Source organism: Narcine bancroftii, chromosome 1 (assembly GCF_036971445.1).
Source record: "Narcine bancroftii isolate sNarBan1 chromosome 1, sNarBan1.hap1, whole genome shotgun sequence".
Classification (NCBI taxonomy): domain Eukaryota; kingdom Metazoa; phylum Chordata; class Chondrichthyes; order Torpediniformes; family Narcinidae; genus Narcine; species Narcine bancroftii.
In genome coordinates, this window is record NC_091469.1 from 329759379 (window position 1) to 329781631 (window position 22253).

Below are 22253 nucleotides of genomic sequence, written 5' to 3' on the forward strand. Positions count from 1 at the left end.
TTTTTGAAGGGTGAGAGGAAACTGGACCTCTTGGAGGAAACCCACACATATAAGGGGTTGGGGGTTGGGGTGGGTGGGGGGGGGAGAGGAATGTACAAACTCCTTACAGGCAGTGCTGGAATTTTTCTTTGCTTTATAAAGGACACTATTTGACCAGCTGAGTTTCTCTAGCGTTTTGGTTTTTTTTACTTAATTATGTAAAGTTCACTTTAATCAGATATTTCCCATAACTTACAAAATTTCAATTCAAATCCCGATCGCTGGTGCTGTAACAGCATTATCAAGTCTTTACCTTTATTAGTATATTATTAAGTTGATTTATAGGATTGTAATACCTAGTCCTATTAATCAACTTAATAATATACTAATATTGATAAAGATGGTTGGCTCTTCATCCTGGGCACCGCCATTTTATTCAAACACAACTTTATTAAACAGCTGCTGCGGGTGGGCACGACCTGTGCGTTCCGCTGGCTGAAGGTTTGCTGCCATCTTCACCAAGGGATTGTGTATTGCTTCAGAAAACAATTACTTTTACAATTTTAAACTTTTATTTGAAAATTTATTTAATTTTTATTTTATTCTTATTTATTTTAATTTAAAAATATATTTATTTCCTTTTTTTTTGCCATTTGTTTGAATTCCAGATATCAGGGATTTTACTGAACTTTTCAGTTTGCAACAATTTGGAGAGGTTGTTAGCACATCAGTGTTCATGACTTGGACAGTTGGGTAAAGGGAGAGGGGCATCACAATAGGTTTGGGAGAGTCTTTGATGGACTGGACATGGCATTTTCTTCCATTTTTATTGGAAATAAAAAGAAATCTAATTGATCTGAGTGTTTGTCATGGAGAGGTCAAGCTGATAGGGTGCAACTGAATGGAGTAGCCATTTTCAATGCAGGCCACAACATATTTAAGGGGAGATGATGGACAAGAGTCATAAAATATCTTTCATGTTTTTCATGTAGTCGGTATGAGAGAAGAACGGAAGGAAACCAACTAAACTTGACAGCTTCACATGGAAGGCGGCCCATAAAGTTTGAGCAGAGTCCCAAGGGGCCCTAACCAAAAAAGGTTGAAAATGGCTGGTATAGAATGTAGAAATCTATCGCACAGTACTGGCCCTTTGGCCCATAGTGTTGTGTTGACCCAATAACCTACTCTACCAACTGCCTAGAATTTCCCTATTGAATAACCCTACATTTTTCTCAATTCCACATACCTATCTAATAATCCCCTAAAAGATCCCATTGTCCCTGCCTCCACCACCATTGCCGGCAGTGCTTTCCATGCACTCGCCACTCTCTGTGAGAATACCGTACTCCTTACATTTTCTCCTGACCTTACTAGCAAACGTCTTAAAATTATGACCCTTCGTGTTAGCCATTTCAGTCTTGGTGGGGGGGGGGGGGGAAGAAAACCCTTTAGCCATCCACACGATCAATGTCTCTCATTATCTTGTACACTCTTATCAGGTCACCCCTCATCCCCCATTGCTCCGAGGAGAAAAAAAACCAAGTTCACTCAACTTTTCCCTCATAAAGCATGCTCTCCAATCCATGGAAGCTGATTCTTCTTTGAGATGCTTTTGTCAAGTGACAATATGCAGTCATGAGAGGCAGGGTAGCTGAGGCTGGATCTACAAGGACAATTAGTGGTAAACTGACACCTATGCACAATGAAGTCTTGGCAAGTCAAGTCACTTCAGTCAGTCATTGAAGCCAGGAAAGTACTGAAGTACTCAGTAATGCTCAGACAGACAGTAATGGAAATGTTTGCAAGTGGGATCATGGACAGATTTGCTTGAGGCTCCCATAAGAAGCCCTGAAGAATTAATATACCTTTGGTGCAATCAGCTGTGAGCAATGAGCTTCCGGGGGAAGTAGTGACGGAAGGGTCAATTTTGCCATTTATGGAAAAATTGGATAGGTATATGGATAGGAGGAGAATGGAGGGTTATGGACAGTGTGCAGGTAGGTGGGACTAGAGGAGAGTACTTGGTGGGCCAAGATGGCCTGTTTCTGTGCTGTAATGGTTATATGATTATTATATGATTATAAGCTGCCCTGCCAGATAATCGTGGAAACCCTTCTTTGGATGATGCAAAAGATAGTGCCAAAGTTGGGTGTCTGTTACTTATTCAAGGATATTGGAGAGGTAAAGGAAATTGGAAATGTTGGTAACATTTTAATGTTTCAACTCTGATGTATCTGGCCCTTGAACGTAGAAATCATTTTCCTACATGCATTTTAATAAATCGCACATTAATTTGATTAATAGGCCTTCATGGCAAATAACCACACACTGAGGACCCAGAGTGCATGCTCATCTTTCTCAACCATTTCTACAATTTTCCTCAAAAGAGCTCAGATTTTGTGGGATAAGAGTTGCATCATTTCTAGTTCTGGAAGATTATCTATTGCATACTGATGTCCATGGGATCTGTTCCTATTATACATTTAAAAGAAATTAAATTTAAAATTTAGACATGCAGCCCAGTCATATCGGCCCATGAGTCCGTGCTGCCCAATTAACCTACACCCCTGGCACGTTTCAAATGGTGGGAGAAAACCGGAGCTGCTGGGGAAAACCCACGCAGACACAGGAAGAATTTACAAACTCCTTACAGACAGTGCGGGATTTGAACTCCAGTCCCGATCGCTGGCACTGTAAAGGCGTTGCACTAACCCCTACGCCAACCGCCAACTGTGTTATGTGCCTGTATAAAATGAATATGGGGTGCTGGCATCACTCAGATCCCACTCTTGCATTGCTTGCATCTGAGTGTGTTGGCACGATGAGAACCAAAACCTTAATTTCTCTGTATATCCCTCTCAGATTCCCCCGATCACTGCTAGTCTTCACAAAGGCTATCCATTTTCATTTTTGTGCTCTTCTCCCTCCTCAGCTTACTTTTGCTTGTGTTATCCTAGAGCAGATTATTCCAGTACACACTGAGCCAGCTTCCATCGTCCTGTCCATCAAAATAGTGATATAGTTCAAATATCTCTGCTCATTTCTTGCACTGAGCTTCAATTACACATTCACCCTCCTCTTCATGTCTATGCCTCTATGTCTCCCGATAAAGTAGGTTTTTTTTAATATTAAAAAATCCAACCTTATTTTTGGTTCCTCCTTGACTTCAGTGCTATAAATAATACATACTGTTTATGCATGTGGTTGGTGTATTCATCCACTATTCTTGCTGATTTGATATTTTCTTAAATTTGTTTCATGAGCCTTATTCTTGAGCTTTAACCATCATACCGACATGTCATTAGTGACCTTTTCCAACTAAATTTAGCTGTACCTGATATGAAAACTTGTACTTTTGTTCTGTTTTAGGTTTCTGGGCTTTGTGTCTGTCTGGCAAAATTGTAAGTGTCCTTCTCTGTTGTACGTCAGCTTTTTTTTAACCAATGGTCTTCAGACCCAATTATCATTGTTCAAAGCAAGTTTAGGTTATGTGGCCACTCGTTGCTGCTCAGTGCATCATAAACACTGAATTAGAAGTCAGTTTTGAGGAATTATTTTGTAATGGTAGTTGTGCTGTTAGCTTTGGATGTGCTGTAGTCTATGTAAATGGCACGGTTAGAGTAGCAGTTAGTGTGACACTGTTCAAATCCAGCGCTGTCTCTAAGGAGTTCGTATGTTCTCCCCATGTCCACATGGGTTTCCTGTGGGAGCTCTGGTTTCCTCCCACCTTCCAAAACGTTTGTAGGTTAATTTGGATGTAATTTGGCGGCCCGGGTTTAAATGGTTTGAATAGATTTCTTCCGCACTGTAAGTAAAAATAAAAAACGTACAGCACAGGATCTGGCCCTTTTTTGCTCACGTGTCTATGGTGAACGTGATATCTAAATTAAGCTCCTACGCTGCTGCTTCTGCATGATACATATCCCTCAAGGTCTTGCATATTCATGAGTCTATCTAGAAGCTACTTAAATGCTTCTATCATATCTGCTTCTATCACTACCCTGGCAGTCTGTTCCAGGCACCAACCACTCTATGGGTTTTAAATAATATTGCACTGCATATCTCCTTTAAACATCCTGCACACACTCTTTAACACATCCCCTCTAATATGTAACATTTTTATCCTGGGGGGAAAAAATATTCTGACTGTCTACCCTATCAATGCCTCCATCATCAAGGACCTTCACCAACCAGGCCATGCCCTCTTTTCACTGCCACCATTAGTGATTGAAATGCATTGCCAGGGATGGTGGTGGGTGGTATAATAGGGACATTTAAAAGACTCTAATTTGCACATGGATGCAAGAAAAATAGAGGGTTATGGGTATAAGGTAGGAAAGGTTTAGTTTGTTGAGTAGGTTTCTGTAGGTCAACACAGCATCATGGGCTGATGGGTCTGTATTATGCTGTAATGTTCCCTGTTCACCCGCTCTGCAACAGGATCCTTGATTTCCTGCACAATAGCTTGTAAGCAGTGAAGATGGGCAGCAATGTCTCCTGTGTGCTCAAGGATGTTTACTTGGCTCTCTACCATTCTTCCTCTGTAGCCAAATACTCGTCCGACTCCGTCTTCAGATTTGCTGACAAGACAGAATGCAGAAAAGAGATTGAGAGTGTAGTGGCAAGATAAGAACCTCTTTCTCAACATTAATAAGACTAAGGAGCTGAACATTGACTTCAAGAGAAGCGGAGATAATGATAACTTTTGAGTTTTAATGTCTTATGTTTCTGTGAATATTTCTATGTTCTATGATCTGACCTGACCCAACCATAGTAATGCAATCAAGAAAGCGCATGAATGCCTCTACTTTCTTCGAAGACTGAGGAAGTTTGTCGTGTCCTCCATGTCTCTCAACACCTCTGGTGTTGCACCACTGAAAACATGCTAGCTGGATCCATCAGGGTTAGTCTGAGAGCTGCTCTGCCCAAGACTTGGGGCAGCAGGGTTAATGCAGCAGTTAGCGCAACACTTTTACAGCACCAGCAATTAAGACCAGGGTTTGAATCCCACGCTGTATGTAAGGATTTTCTACGTTCTCCCTGTGTCTGCGTGGGATTTCCACGGGGGCTTCGGTTTCCTCCCACCATTCAAAACATACCGTGGGTGTAAGTTAATTGGGTGTAAATTGTGCACCACAGACAAGTGGGCCAAAATAGCCTGTATGTCTAAATTTAAAATAAATTTAAAAGATACAGACCATGATGAATGCAACTCACAACATCACACAAACCTCCCGCCCCTCTATCTACTCCTCCTGCAGTCTAAGGCAGCCAAGTAAGGAAGGACTTCTACTTCTTCCCATCGGGGAGAAGACTCAAGAGTGTGAAATTGCCTGCCAATTGTTTTTTACCCCACAGTTATCAGGCTCCTGAATGGACCCCAAAACATACTCTCATGATGCCCAATTTTTTTTCCCCCAAAAGACTTTATTCTCAATAAAGGCATTTACAAGGAAGAACAGTGCAATGTCTTTTCAAATCCTTAGTCTCTTATTCATTCAAATATTCAATTTTTGTCCATTGTTACATTAATTCTCTAATTTGCAACTCATCTCTGTTGCTGCAATTGTGGCTCCTTGTAGTTACTCCCCCTCCATCATTTGAGGGACTTTCCCTCGGTCTTAGCTCCTCAATGTCCAGTAGCAGAAGGACTCTAGACTTTGGTCTTCCCCGACAAATTTATTACGTTGGCTGTACCAAGTCTCAGTGCGTCGCTCAGCATGTATTCCCTCACTGTGTGCTGGAAGACCAACAGGTTTTGGGCAGACCAAGGTACATCTTTCACTGAGCTGACTATATTCCATTAGCTGTTCTTTTTTTTAAATTTTTTAAATTTTTCACACTATGAACCATATCAATCAAAATACACACAAACATTTCCCTCTTAAATATACACAGTGTCATTTTCCCCACTCCCTCCCTCCCACTCCCCTCCAAACCCATTAAACTTTCAACATATGCAATACAATAAAACCATTAAACAATGTCATCACACAATGAAAATAAACAAGAAAATTGTGTCATCTACTTTTACACACTGGGTCAGTTCATTTTGTCTTCTTCTCATTCTATCATTTTAGGGGGTGGAGGTCTGCGGTAGGCCCTCTCTGTTGTGTTCCATGTACGGTTCCCAAATTTGTTCAAATAATGTGACTTTATTTTTTAAATTATATGTTATTTTTTTCAATGGAATACATTTATTCATTTCCATGTACCATTGCTGTACTCTCAGGCTCTCTTCTGATTTCCAAGTTGACATTATACATTTTTTTGCTACAGCTAAGGCTATCATCATAAATCTTTTTTGTCCTTCATCCAGTTTAAGGCCTAATTCTTTACTTATATTACTTAGAAGAAAGATCTCTGGATATTTTGGTATGTTGCTTTTTGTGATTTTATTTAATATCTGATTTAGATCTTCCCAAAATTTTTTCACTTTCTCACTTCCATGAGCTGTTCCATGGCTGTTTTTGCGTATGTCCCTGGGAATTGACTGTGCATCAGATTTGTGGATCGTTATATGTGTTGCTGGGAATGATCTGTGACATGGACCCTTGCCTCCTTCTCCACACACTTAACAAATCTGCATTCTGCAAAGAGGTTGACGACTGTCTCCATTCCACTGCAGTCATTTGGAAGGCAACATGTGTTGTGGGTGATATTCTGGATGTACAGGAAGGATCTGACCAGGATACTCCTCTCACTGCTAGGCAGGCTAAGTCATGGTGCTTATTAGTGGCTTACCAGCTGAGTTATAACAGGTCTTTGGGACTGAATGTGGCCAGACCTGCTGGAAGTGCACAGTGGCCAGCAGTATGTCAAACTCCACAAGAGAGGGCATCATCACCCTCGTCTACAAACAGAAGGGGGATATCTGAAATTGGAGATGCATATCATTGTTGAAAGTTGACTACAGAATCCTGTCCAAGGCCATCACCAATCAGATCAATCTGCTCTCGGATAGATGACCTATCCAGAACAAGCCTTTGCTTGCAGGAAAATCTTCGACAGCCAGGCATTGCTTCAAGGTACCACTGGCTGATGGTCAGCTTAGACCAGGAGAAGGCCTCCAACAGGATATTGCACATTTAAATGCTGGACACGCTCTCCAAAATGGGCTTTGGGAGGGAATCTTGAAATTTGACCAAAGTGCTCAATATGGTCATCTGCAGTGCAGTTCAAATCATTAGGTGGAAAACAGATTCCCCATCAAGTCTGGAGTCAGGAATGGTTGCGTACTCTCTCTTGTTTGTGTGCTGCACAAGATGAACAAGGGCATAAAGGATGACTTTGCCAGGCACTGGAGCCGCGCTGTTTCTGAACGATGTTTCTGAATACGGTTGGCATACCAGTTAGCACAACACCTTTACAGCACCAGACTGGGGTTCGAGTCCTGCACTGTCTGGAAGGAGTTTGTATGTTCTCCCCTTGTCTCCGTGGGTATTTTCTGGGGGCTCCGGTTTCCTCCCACTGTTCAAAACATACCGTGGATGAAGGTTAATGGGGTATAAATTGGGAAGCATGGACTCGTGGGTATAATGGCCTGTTACCATGATGTATGACTATGTCTATAAAGTCACCGTCTTCTGTTCAGATGCATGATTGGTCTGCAGACTGATCAGCATCTGTGGCCATTTTGAGTTGGCATAAGGTGTCAGTGAACTGGAACAGTGAGGCAATGCTTTTAAATTTTAAATATAAATTTAATTTTTAAAATTTTAAACATACAGCATGATAACAGCCCTTCTGTTATCCAAATACACCAATTAACCTACAAATCCACTCAGAAACTGGGAGAACATACAAACTTCTTACAGACATCGTGTAATAGTGTTGTTCTTTGGTAACTGTCCTAACCAATCCGCCATCCCTTTCACAGTCAGACCTGACTACCTGAAAATGCTGAGGATCTGGTTCAGAGGGCCTGAGGCATGTAACAAATGACGATAGCTGAGAATACGTGAATTGCCAGAGACAGTGATGATTTATTTAAGCCCCTTTCACGTTTTATCCCAGTAAGTGACGGCCAATCTACCAGTTAAAGGTCCAGAGTGAAAGCTTTTTAATTGGTACATAGGCGTCATCAGATGCTGGGCTTGATACTACATCCTTGGTAGTATCACCCCTGGCTTCTGATGACATCTGCTTGCCAATGAGCCCAATGTGAAAGGGACATCGGATATCCTGTGAAAAAATAGTGGCACATTGATACATTTTCGCGTGAATGCAGGAACATGAAGGAAACAAAAGATTAAGAATCAAGTATAAACTTTACCAACCTATATAAACCTTTATAAATGTCTAAAGGATCATGGGAAAGTCACAGCGGAAGAGAGAGATAGAGGATCTGCTATCCCAGAATTCCCTGCAGCAGAGAAACCCCTCCATGTCTGCTCCGTGCATACAGCCCTTTCCCTGCCGCATGGAACTCTGGGAGGCCATCTTTTTCCCACGGTCTTGATAAATTGTGTGCTATTGCCACTAGGACTTGTCTACGGGGTTTATAAATTGTGCGCCCATACTTTCCCATGGCCTTTTATAAAATTATAAAGGTTTATATTGGTCAGCACAACACCAGAGGCTGAAGGGAACATATTGTGCTGTACATAATGCTTAATTATGTTATAATTATGCATGATTAATTTAGGTTAAATACAAGATCACAATACATTGATCAGGATTTAGGGCAGGTCCACCATCGCTCGATGCATCACTCAGACATCACCGGAGGAGGATAGAATCCCCTATCCTTAGGGATGCCTTGTGATGAGTGTGAAAAGACTCAGAGAACCCGGTTAACGGTGGTCTAGTGTGAAAGGTAAAAATGGCTCCCTTAACCGGTTCATTGAATGGCCAATCTGCTGGTTAGCCAGGGTGAATAGGGTTTTGGATTAGGGTGACTGGACAACCACTGTATTTGGTAATGAAGCAAGGTGAATAATCTTGTATTTTATGTTTTCTACCTGAAAGCCTGTCCACGTTGTCACCACTTGCAAATTTGTGTTGAAATCCAATAAGAGATTAATTTAAGAAATTTCAAATTCAGAATCAGAATTTGTCATGAGCAAGTCATGAAATTTGGTGTTTGGCGGCAGCATCACAGTACAAACATTTATAATGTAACCATCTTAGGACCTTGTATATTAAAAAAAACAATAATAATGCACAAAAAGTAAGACACTTCATTGATTATTCAGGAATCTGATAGCAGTGGGGAAGAAGCTGTCCTTGTGGTGCTGAGTATTCATCTTTAGGCTCCTTTACCTTTATCCCAATAACAGCAGAGTGAAGAAGGCATGGCCTGGGTGGTTGGTTCCTTTGAGGATAGAGGCTGCTTTTAAGACACCACCTTATGCAGATGTCTTCGATGGAGTGAAGTCTGGTGTCTGTGATGTTGCAGGTTGAGTTAACAACCCTCTGGAGTTCATTCTTGTCCTGAGAGTTGGTGCCTCCATACCAGCCAGAATGCTCTCCACAGTACACATGTAGAAGTTTATCAGAGTTTTCATTATCTCCTCAGACACCTTACAAAGTATAGCCACTGGCGAGCTTTCTTTGTAATTCCATTGGCGTTGAGGCTCTAAGACAGATCCTCGATGATGTTGACACCCAGGAATTTGAAGTACTTGACCCTCTCTATTTGTGATCCCTCGATGAGGACTAGGCCTTGATCCCCTGACTTCCTCCTGAAATCCACAATTATCTCCTTGGTTTTGCTAACGTTGAGCACAAGGTTATTGTCATTACACCATCCAATGAGCTGATCTATCTCCCTTCTGTACTCTTCCTCATTGCCGATTATGATTCTGTCAATAACTGTGGTGTCATTGGCAAACTTGTAGATGGCATTGTAATTGTGCCTGGCCACACAGTCATGGGTGTATAACGAGTAGAGCAGTGGGTAAAGTACACATCCTTGGGGTGATCTTTTGTTGATAATCCATGAGGAGGAGATGTTGTTTTCAATTCATACTGACTGGTCTGAAAAAGTCAAGGATCCATTTTCAGGGAGGGGTACAGAGGCCAAGAGTTTGTAGCTTCTTGACCAGATATGAGGGAATAATGGTATTGAAGGCTGAGCTGTAGTCGATGTATGTATGAGTTGCTGTTTTTGAGGTGATCCAGAGCTGAGTGGAGAGCCAGCGGTGTTGCATCTGTGAAGTGATTATGACAATTGGCTTTGCTTAGGTACATGTTAATTCTGGCCATGACCAACCTCTCAAAGCAGTTTATCACAATACATGTTAGTGCTACTGGGCGGTAGTTGTTGAGGCAGCTCACGCAACTCTTCTTGGGTACTGGGATGATTAATTCCCTTTTGAAGCTGTTGGGAACCTCTGACCGCCGCAATGAGAGGTTGAAAATGTCCACGAACACTCTGGTTGGTTGGTTGGTGCAGATTTCAGTACCCTACCAGGTACGCTGTCAGAGCTTGATGCCTTGCAAGGGTTCATCATCTTGAATGATGTTCTGATGTCACCCTCGTGGACAGATATCATGGGGTCCTCAGTCTTTTTAGGGCACTGTTTGGTTGTTCTTCTCAAAGTAGGCATATAAGGTGATCAGCTAATCATGTAGTGAAACATTGCAGCCATCTATAGAATGTGGCCTCGCTTTGTAGGCTGCAATGGCCTGCACTCCCTGCCATAGCTGGCGACAGATTTACCAGTTTTGACTTCTTGCAGTTAGAAAAAGTTGAAAACTTTGCTCATTTGTCTAGCTTGGCTCTACATTTTTTTCTTAAAAATATTTTCAGCACCCAGGTTCCCAACACTACTCCTTCCCCCCAAAGTGTTCTTTGCTGAATTGTAGAACCATATTGCCTTCCTGCATACTGTTAATTTATTGTTTCACTCTCCCCAAACATGGTAATATTTTCTCATGTTAAACATTTCTGTCATAACGTAAGCAAATGTATTTATATGGAGGTAAACAAGACATCTGCAGATGCTGGCACCTTGTGTAGTGCACAAAAGTGCTGGAGAAACTCAGCAGGTCACAAAGCACCCATGGAAAGCAAAAGGCAGTTGGCATTTTGTACCTGAGCCCTTCTTCACATCTGAGTCCAGTCAGGTTAGAGGCATGACGTCTCGGATGAGATGCCGAGCGGAGTTCACCTCTGTGTGTAATGGATGTGAAGATTCCTCAGCAGGAAGGCAGATTGAGTTCTTCCAACTTTGCTGCGCAAAATTTCTCCCTGAGCTTCCACCACAATAAAAAGCTAATTTATCTAATTTCTTTTAAAATTTACATACAGCAGGGTAACAGGGCCTTCTGGCCCACGAGTCAGTGCTGCCCAAATATCCCATTTAACCTACATCCCCAGTACATTTTGAAGGGTGGGAGGAAACCACAGCACCTGGCGGAAACCCATGCAGACATGAGAAGAACATACGAATTGCTCACAGACCGAGCCAGATTCGAACCTGGGCCACTGGCATTGTAATAGCATTGGAGATAGTGAGATTGTGAGAATTATAGCATGGTTGCATGAATGTTGATAAAGTCACCTTCTTCATAATAATGTTATTTAATGCCAGCAGCAATCAATAAATCAGAAATAATTTAGGTGCTGAAGTATTGGCTACTGTACTTGAAACCAAAGGAACGCAAAAATTATCCAACATTCCTGTCCTGTAATAGTACAGAGCATATAATATTATACAGGAAGTTGTCTTCTGCCTACTGTAAGGCAAAGAGTCACGATTAGTGTCACCCAGCACCCCTTACAGTACAAGACAAAGGGAAGTAGAGAGTCACTGAGTCTCCGTGGATTCACTTCCAGTGTTCCCACACCCTATGCAGCCTCACAGACCCCAGTTCAATCCATCAGCTCCAGATCCAAACCTCCAACATGACCAGGAAACCTGCAGCGCCCGAGGCCTTTCGGGCGCCCTTCTTGCCCGCAGCACCCTCTTGAATCCCAGTTCCGGTTAATCACCAAAAGTGACTTTTGTGGAATTTTCTTTCCTGAGATATTCTTTGTGAAATAAATATGGTCATTGATCTGATTGATTGCACCGTTCTGAGAGAGCTGGGGGAGAACATTTAAGGAATTGTTTTCCTGTCTTAAGTTTTTTTTAATTGCTTTCTTTCTCCCTTAGGTCAAGAGGTGGTTTTCAAGTGCCTTGGTGAAGGGATACTTGACAATGCATTTCAAGGATATAATGCTTGTATTTTTGCCTATGGACAGACAGGTAAGGTGTGCTACAGGTGCCGGAGTAACTTCTAAGAGACCAATTGATCGGAAATGAAGTTGCATTATTTATTATAGATGGAACTGAAGAACCATTGACTTAAAAAAAACCCTCCTGATCCACTATAATGTTCAGTTATTCTATAATTTAACAAAACTCAAACTCCTGCAGTTGTCAGTGAAACAGGATTTAGTCTGTCCAAGATTTTAGTCAGACCAATCCACTGCTCCAATATTTTCTTACATACAAACACTTATCTCTTTCAATATGTTTCCAACTTCTTTTTATGCCACAAACACAGGATTACTGTAAAACACAGGATTGCTGTAACCAAATATTAGATATTCCAGTTGCACAGCACATAAAGAGATTTCTTCTAACATCAGCTGGTGAACATTTGTTCTTTGATTGCAGCTTAAGGTAAAATTAAGAAATAAGCTTCCACTATGCATGATATCAAAACGTTTTCTTTTGGAAAAATGTTTCTTCTTGATAGTAAACAAGCTGAACACATTTCTTCTGAATATTTCTCTGGTCATTGCTTCATTGGACGCACAGATGTGAACTCGCAGAAAACTCAGTTGAGCCAGTATTCTGGGAACTGTGTCACACTTGCCTGAACTAATTAACTAATTTTGAAAAAGTCTGATGCTTCCCACATCTGTCATCATCCCGGTGAATCTAGGTAGTGCACTGCTGTTATTGCAATGCCCATCTAAAATGGCATGCTGCAGAATGTATCGTGAACAATGAAATGTTTATGGAGACAATAAGAGACTGCAGATGCTGGAATCTGGAGCAAAGAAACAATCTGCTGGAGGAACACTGCGATTGAGTAGCATGAGTGGGAGAAAAATAATGCCCTGTAGGCATGATGCTGCTGGGTGCTGAAGTAAGGCACACACACGAGGTAGGTACAGTCAGTATTGCTTTATTGAATGGTTTTCCCTGCCTTGTATTGGCCTGCTGGGCCTAGTTGTCCTGCCGCTTCCGGCGGAAATGATGGCACAGGCTTGCTGGCCGCTGATTGATCAGTGTTCCCACCAGTGCTCGTCGTCTCCCACTACGTAGCCTGCAGCCTGGGGAGAGAGTCCATTTAGGTGGCATGGTCCTTGTGGGATTGCCACGTTTGACTGCCATCTTGTGTGCTGGGATGCCTTTTGGGTAGCGGGCTGCCACAGCCCCACATTTTGGGTTGGTCTTGTCTTGATGAGCTTCAGTCTAGAAGAGTTCTGATCTGAAACATCGATAATCCATTTATTTCCTCACTGATTCTGCTCGACCCGCTGAGTTCCTCTAGTAGATCGTTATTAGCTCTTGTTTAAAATCTTCATGTCTATCTGTACTTGTGAAATTTACATACCACTCTTTTATTTGCTGCATTTGTGGAAAGAGAAATGAGTTGACACTTGGAGTATTGTGAGCAGTTTTTGGGTCTTCATTTAAGAAAGGATATGCTGACATTGGAGAGGGTTCAGAGGAGGTTCACAAGGTGAATCCAGGAATGGAAGGGTGAAATGAGGAGCATTTGACAGCTCTTGGCCTGTACTCATTGGAAGTTAGTAGAATGAGAGTGGATTTCATTGTAACATTTCAAATTTTGAAAGACATAGATGGAGTAGATGGTAAAAGGTTGTTTCCTATGGTGAAAGAGTCTTGGAGAAGAGGGCACAACTTCAAGATTGAAAAGCGTCTGCTTAGAACAGAGATGTGGAGAAATCTCTTCACCCAGATGGTGGTATATATCTGTGGAATTTGTTGCCACAGATGGTTGTGGCGGCCAGGTCATTGGGTGAGATTGGTAGGTTCCTGATTAGCCAAGACATAAAAGGTTATGGGGAGAAGGTTGGGCAGTGGGGCTAAGTGGAAAAATGGATCAGGTCATGATGAAATGGCAGGGAAGACTCGATGGGCTGAATAGCCTATTTCTCATCCAATGTCTTATTAACATTTTGTCAGAGCTAAATGGGATGTCTGATGAAGGGCCTTTTTCTCTTTCCACAGATGCTGCATGACCCAGACTGTTTAAAAGATATTCTTAATGTACACTTTAAACATAACTATTATTTCAATCTCAAGTTCTTTTTTTTTCTGGTGATACCCACTCAGCATGGTGTTAATGTGTTGTTTAATCTTTCGTTCTTCAGAAATCCTTCCAAATCCTGTTGACTTATTTATTTGTATTAACTGCACCTGCCACTTTTTCTATCTCCACCTCCGCCTTACCATATTCGTGGCTACTGTTTGTCAGACAGCCACGTCCAGTAGCATTAACAAAATGAAAGTTATTTTCTGGTTAAAGTAGATGTTGAATGTAAAAGTCGGTCCAAGATTCTACAGTAAAACCCCTGGTATCTGGCACCCAGTGGGATTGGTAGATGCTGGATAAGTGTATTTTCCGGTTCCTTGAGACTTACTCTTACTATGTCTAACTAATACACCTGCATTAAGAATAAACAATTCAAAAAGACAGAATACTACACTGTACTTACACTGAACAAACTTGCTTGAATATATAAACATTAAAGCATTTTACTTTATTTTCAGTCTCATTCTTCGAAAACATTTAACTGTTGCTGCATCTGCAGGTTCCTCTCCTTCCACAGAGATGGGCAAAAGACAAACAATAACATTATAGATAATTAACACCCTCCCACCCCAAGTTTAAAGATGAAGCCTCTGACTGGGTCAACACTTACTAAGCAGGGATAAGGAGACACTTTAAGAGAGTCACCCCAATGGCGAGCGGCATCAACCCGCTCTTGGGCGATGCCATTGCTGTTTCACGCCACTTTATTCAAACAGCTGCTAAGAGGAAAGCACGACCAAGGCACTCCACTGGCTGAATATTTGTTCCCATCTTCACCAAAGGTTTATGTGTTACTTCAGAGAACATTTACATTTTATTTTATTTTATTGTTAATTATTTTAATGTCTGAAGTTTATTTTCCTCAATTTCTTTTTCCCAGTTGCTTGAGGCTGCCAGTTGCATGAATTCCAGATAACATGGGTTTTACTGTACTTTGAATTGCAACACCAGTCTTTTATTTTGTACTTTCCACAAATATGAACAGATTTCTATGACCAAAACGTGATGGTTCACTTGGATATGATGAAAAAGAGAGTACCTGTGGTTGAGGTAATGGTTGGGAGTTGAATACAAAAAGGAGAATGAAAGCTTGAAACTTCAAACAACACAACTTTTCTTGAGTAAACAATGATGCAAGAGGAACTCAGTGAGTGTCTCATTGTTTGCTGAAGATTCCAGCTTCCACAGCTCTTTCTCAGTTTAACTTTCTGCACATGTTTTTTTGGATCCATGTTTTGGAAGAAATGTGTGCTCCCAACTGCATTTGTCCAAACAAACACTTTTCTACACCAAGTATAACTCTGTCCCTTATGATATTTGTTTTCAGGCTCAGGAAAGTCTTTCTCAATGATGGGGAGTGTTGATGTACCAGGGCTTATACCTCGTCTCTGTGGTGCATTGTTTGGAAGAGTCTCCAAAGAGGAAAATGAATCTCACACATTTAAAGTGGAAGTGTCATATATGGAGATCTATAATGAAAAGGTTCGCGATCTTCTTGATCCAAAAGGGTGAGTCTGTCTTTTAGCAGTCACTTTCATTGAGGAATTATATAGCCTCCTTTGCATTGAAGAGTGAAAATTCACACTGTTGAAGTATCTGCCACATGGACATGTTGCTGTCTGATGGACTGATCACCATTATTTGCTTGGGTGTCCTTGCATTAATAACTTGCCCACACTGTTGTAGTTAATTCCAAAACCTGTACATCAGAGTCAGATTTCACTGAAAGATCTGCATATTTATTTGAGAGTCATAATTCTGGAATAATTCAGGATGGAAACAGGAAATTTGGCCCAATATCCACACTGACCAGTGAACACTCTTCTGTATTGATCCCTTAGCCTCCTGTTCCTAAGCATGTATTATTTTTTTTTTAATTAGACATACAACATGGTAACAGATCCTTCTGGCCAATGAGCCCTTGCCACCCAAATATGCCAATTAACCTACAACCCCCGGTATGTTTTGAACAGTGGGAGGAAACCAGAGCCCCTGGGGAAAACCCAGGAGAATGTACAAATTCCTTGGATTTTAACTCGGATTGCTGGCGCTGTAATCAAACTCCTATAGACAGCACCAGATTTGAATTTGTGCTGCCGGCACTGTAATAGCGTTGCCCTAACCGTGCAACCCTAAATGTTGTCAGCGACCCAGCTTCAATCATTCACTAATTATCTACCTGGTTTCTTGCTTTATTTATTTTCTGTGATGTACATGATGGTGGTATTTTGTTAATGTGAATCCAGACTGTTCTAATAGCTTGGAATATTGTAGTTCTGTTCAGTCCTGTTATTCTCCTCCCCAACCTCTGTGTCCACATGCACACATTCAACATGGTCTGTTAGCCTTCAGGGATTTGGTTCATGGTCCTTACTAATCCTCCAGGCTGATTTTATCCCCTAACTTATCAGTTTCCAAAATGATTCCGAGTAACGCACTTTGGAATGTCAAAGTGTTATGAAAGAGGCCAGAGAATTGCAAGTCTTTTGATGTCTGATGAAGCAGTACATCCACATCTCACTGAAAGAAGAAAATATTGGCAGTTTGCCCTGTCACAGCCAGATGATAATGACTAAAGTGGTTCTAATGTTGTGATCCAGCACTGATGAAGGAACAGTAGTATTTTTCCCATTCTGGATTGTATGTGACTTAAAGGTGACTGTATCCTGTGAAATGACATATTGATTGTTTTTCCAATGCTTGTATAACTGTGAACGTGGAAAGGAAATTCCTGAGCCACAGGCCACAAGGTTTATCCATTTTTGCATTTGTGCTTAAGTCGTCAGGGAAGGTTTTAAAGTTCACAAAGTGCGAACACTGTAGTGATGTAAAAACACAATCCTGGAGACACTCAGCAGGTCAAACAATGTCATTTATATAGCAAAGATAAAGATATATAACCAACGTTTCAGGGTTGAGCCCTTCAAGGTATGAGCAAAATGTGGGTAGGCGCTCAAATAAAATAATGGACAGGGGGATGATTACAGAGGTAATAGGTGGATGAAGGAGGGAGGGCGCAACAGAAAGTGGGTGGGGCGACAGCTCTGTGAATGGAAAGGGGTGGAGAGCTGGTGTAAGGGAGACAGAGGGATAGGGAAGGGAGGGAGAATGGGGTGTGGTCTAACAGAAACCAGAGAAGTATCAATGTTATGCCATCTAGTTAGAAAGTGTCCATGCAGAATATTAGGTATTGCTCCTCCAAGAAAATGGCGGTGCTGCCACTGGTGCGGACCCACAGAGAGCAAGGAGCAGAGATACAGCTTTCCTGTGGGGACCAACTGCCCAGTTAATTGCCGTCAGCTCTACACAGGCTTTAACTGGCTCATTAAAGGAGCTGATGGTAGTTTATTTAAAATCCCATGACTGCAGGGTCTGGGTACAAGATAGCGGCGCCTTTGATTGGGAGCAGCCACAAGGCATTGAAGACTCCAGGGAAGTGGAGGACTGGTGCAGAGCATCAAAAAATGGGGAGAGCACTCCCTGTCTGAAGCAGAAGCTAAGGAGATGACCCATGTGATGGTGACCACGGCAGTGGACTTGTGAGGGGGCTCTGTGTTTAAAGAACCCACACAGGCTGTTGGCAACTTGAGGCAAGGAACCCATGGAGGCTGGGAGCTTCTGGAGGCTGCTGTCGGGGGACTCGTGTCAGGCTGCCAACTGCTGGAGATTGGCTCGAAACTGGCTGAAGGGTTACCAGGTATCAGAACCAGGATGCGAGGGGGGTGCCGAAGGCGCTGGAGGGTTCCTGACTGTGTCAGAGGTTTGGATCTGGAACTTGGGTTGCCAATGGTTTGGACTGGACTCTGTGTAGCTCTTGTTGACTCTGGTGGGAACTCTATTTTGCTTCTCTTTCTCTGACTGTAAGAGGTACTGATGATAAATCTGTCTGCCTTGCAGCAGGCAAAATCAATTTTGTGTAATATGACATCGTTTTATTACAATGACAATAAATTGAATCCTGATCTTGAATTTATGGGTGGTCCTGGTTTGTCGATGCCTGTGGCCATGGACAGACATGTTGCCAGGGGAGAGGGGCACAGAATTGCAATGGTTGGCCACTGAGAGATCCCTGTCATTGATGTGGACAGAATGAAGGTGCTCGACAAAGCGATCTCTTATTCTGTGTTCAGTCCCTCCATTGTAGTTATATAAGCTTTAAAAGGTTGAGAAGTGCAGTGAGTAACCTCAGCCAAAGCTCATTTATATTTATAACAGCCATTCTCATTGGGGCCCATATTACCCCCCCACCCCCCCCCCCCACCTTGGGGGCCATAGCACAGTTAAGTGAGGGGTCCACAGACTGATATCATTAAAAAAAATTTGTAGTTGATAGGAGAGAAATGGGAAAAAACCAACTAAACTCGACTGTTTCACAGAGCAGGGGGCCCATAAACTTTGAGTAGAGTTCTTAGGTGGCCGTAACTTTAAAAAGATGAGAATGGCTGAAGTCACATGAAAAAAAGAAAAATAGTTGTGAATGATGTACATCGGTGAATGCCTGTGCTGACCTTGATCCCATATTAAACTAATCTTATCAGATTGCATATTGATTCATATCCCTCCATTCCCTGAATGTTGAAATGGCTATTTAAATGCTGCTTCTTCAACGTCACCATTGTTGTGTTTGCACAACTCCTTTGAACTTTCCCTTTCTTATCCTAAAGCTATACCCTCTAGTATTTGACCTTTCCACCTTGGGATAAAGATTATGACCATATCCCCTATCAATACCTGTCACAGTATTACAAACTTCTATCTGGTGCCCCCTCAGCTCCCGGCCCTCCTAAGAAAGCAATAGAAGTGTGTCTAACTTTTCCTTGCAGCTATGATTTTCACCAAACATTGGACCTCACCTCTCACTTGACCGGAATAAACCCCATCTGCCATCTCTTTGCCCATATCTTGAAATGATCTATGACATACTGCACTCTTTGACAACCTTCTGCACTTTCCAGTGTATTTTTAAAAATATATAATTTATTTACACCACGGTTGGAGCTGCCCAATTTCACCCCAATTAACCTACAACCCTGCACGTTTATGAAGGATGGGACGAAACTGGAGCACTGGGGAAACCCCATGCAGACACGGGAGAATGCACAGTACAAACTCCTTACAGACAGTGCTAGAATCGATCCCCAGTCACTGGTGCTGTAATAGCGTTGCGATAATAAAACACTAACTGTACTGTCCAAATTATGATGAATTCAGCATCTGGTTGGAGTTTAGTTCAATTTTAATAATTGAAAACTGAATTGTCCTGAGGAAAAAACAGCATCTTTTGTTGATGCAAAAGATTGCACCTAATGCTTATATTTTTAACTTAAAAAGGCATCTGTAAAGTTACTTTTGTCTGATGAATCCCCTTCTTTCACCATCTACTCACACACTCCTCCTACAATTCATCTCCACTACTAGATCTGCATATTGCCTCTGAAGGTTCACTTGAAACTGTTGTGTCACGTTTTTGACACCCTGTGACAAGGAGGGCTTGCAATTGCATTCCAGATTCCAAGGGATAGAATTTGGTTTCTTTATAAGTGTTTGTGCTCTTGGCAGCCACATTGTGTGTTGTAGTGCTCTAAGTTGGCTGATAACTTTCCTCAGTTCAGTGATCTCATCCCATCAGTTGGCTTGCATAATATCCTGAGCTCGGTTGTTCACAACCCACAATCTCCATCAGCACCACAGGGTCGTGCTCTTAGACCCTTGCTCTACTCACTTTACACCTGGGGTCCCCAAACACTTTAGACTAAATGGTCCCTCATCAACCCCCAGGCATGGAATCCCAGCACTGGGGGGAGGGGGGGTGGTGTCAGGGGGCTGGATGGGAAGTTTGCTGTCTGGTCGTTCACACTGGGCATCCTTTTCAACTGCAAGTACCTAAGTGCAACAATTCCCGGTGGTTGGACATGCAGTAGAATGAATAACCGGCAACGAATTTTCCTGGTACGATTTACGTTGCAGGCTTCCTCCAAAAAGTTGTAGTGACTCAAAATTCCTGCACATTTCTTGTGTAGTGGCAAAATTGTGCTGTTACATGCCTGCAGTCTTCTGTTTTAAAGCAAATTTTGTAAATCTTGTGCATTTGGAGTGCTGGGTTTCTTTATGTGGTGTGTGCATGCTTTCAGTCATCCTGAGGATGTGGGAGCAGGGAGCAGCAAGCGACAAATGTTTACACAGCCTGATGCGAAGGGAATTTTAATGTTTGCCTTACTCTTCCTCAGCTCTTTCTCGTGTAATTGTAAAACTTGCAGTAGCTTAATTGTGTGGAGACATTTTCTCTAGCTGTTCTGCCATTTCTGAACAATACAAGGGAGTTGAAGTCATCAAACAACATGTGCCTTTTCTTCCCCACCCCCCCCCCCCACCCCCCCAAGTGTAAGCTATTCCTTTTGCAACCCTCCTGGTTCAAAAGGTTATATTCATGATCTATTTAGTCAGTCTGGTGGTGTACAGAGCTGGCCTCAGTTACTGCTTAATACTCAGCAGTGTTTGCATAGTTGGCACATTTCCTAGAATGCTTAATAATGTTACCACCACCAAGATTTTCACCTTTATCTCCCTTGTTCAATAAAAAAATACTGGCAGAATATCTAATAAAAAAAATCTTGCCCAACAGACCAGTGAGCAGTATAACCTAGGAAAGTAGGAGAGGCTTAGGTAGACAATTTGGCTAGCATGGATGAGTTGGGCTGAAGGGCCTTATTCCCCCTTCCTCTTGCCTCCACATCTCAAAATCAATAAAATTACAGATAAATAGTTTTAACAACAGATACAGTAGATAACCCCTGTAGATTCACATGTGAAGTGTTGCTTCACTTGGAAGGAGTGTTTGGGGCCCTGAAATGTGGTGAGGGAGGAGGTGTTGGAGCAAGTATAGCACTTCCTGTGGTCACAGGGGTACGTACCAAGTGGGTGATTAGTGAGAACCATGAAGAAGACCTTGAGGTCCTTGCAGAAGACAGAGAGGGGAAGATGTATCAGGTAGTGGGATCATGTTGTCAGTGACTAAATTGTGGAGGATAATATGTTAGATGTGGATGCTGGTGAGGTGGAATGAGAGGACCAGGGGAATCCTGTCCTTGTTATGGTTAGGGGTAGAAGATCTCATCCTGGGAGTAGATGCGACAGAGATGGAGGAGTTGAGCGAAAGGAATAGAATCCTTTAGGGGGCAAAGTATGAAGTTCAAGTTAATTTATCATCCTATTGCACAACTATATAATAAATGAAGAGCTGTAATGGAGATAATTGTGGGAGTTGGTGGGTGTGAAGAAAATGTCTGGAAAATTTGGCTCGAGATGGAGATAGAGAGCTTAAGAAAGGGGAGATTGTCGCTAGAGATGGACCAAATGAATTTGAGGTCGGGATGCACGTTAGTAACAAATAGAGGAAGATGAAGAGCTCATAATAGGTGAATGAGGCAGCACCAATGCAGTTGTCAGTGTAGCGGAGTATGAGCCGAGAAGCCTTGCCTGAGTAGGCTTGCAGCATGGATTGCTCCAGAAAAAGGTAGGTGTAGCTAGAGCCTATGAAGGTACCCATGGCAACCACATTGTTACAGAGAAAGTGGGATGAGTCAAAGTAAAAGTTATTGAGAGTGAGAACAAGATCTGACAGGTGGAGGAGGGTGGTGGTAGGACTGTTTGGGTTTGTTGTTGAGAAAGAAACAAAGGGCTTTGAGACCTTCAGTATGGGGGACGTGCAGATGTATAGAGATTGGATGTACATAGTAAAAATTAGTTCAAGGATTTGGAATTTTTTGAACTGTCTGGAATTTTTGTTTGGACACACTTAAAGCAGAGTGGCAAATCGCTTTGCTGAGTACCTTCACTCTATCTGTAGCAATGGCGGGGATCTTCCAGTGGCCACCGATTTCAATTGAGTGTCCCACTCCCACCCTGACATGTCTGTCTATGGACTTGTGCGCTTTCAAACCAGGGCTACCTGTGTTAATTGGAGGAGCAACATCTAATATTCTGCTTGG

The 22253-nt window shown here is 42.2% G+C and overlaps 1 protein-coding gene across 6 annotated transcripts in view; it reads left to right on the top strand.

Moving 5' to 3' along the window:
* kif13a (kinesin family member 13A) overlaps nucleotides 1-22253 on the top strand; it is a 343290-nt gene that overhangs the window by 151270 nt on the left and 169767 nt on the right. For all 6 annotated transcript variants that reach the window (XM_069908320.1, XM_069908319.1, XM_069908326.1 and 3 more), the window contains 2 exons: nucleotides 12084-12176; nucleotides 15593-15773. In XM_069908320.1, coding sequence (XP_069764421.1) covers nucleotides 12084-12176; nucleotides 15593-15773 — 274 coding nt within the window. The remainder of the gene's footprint in view (nucleotides 1-12083; nucleotides 12177-15592; nucleotides 15774-22253) is intronic.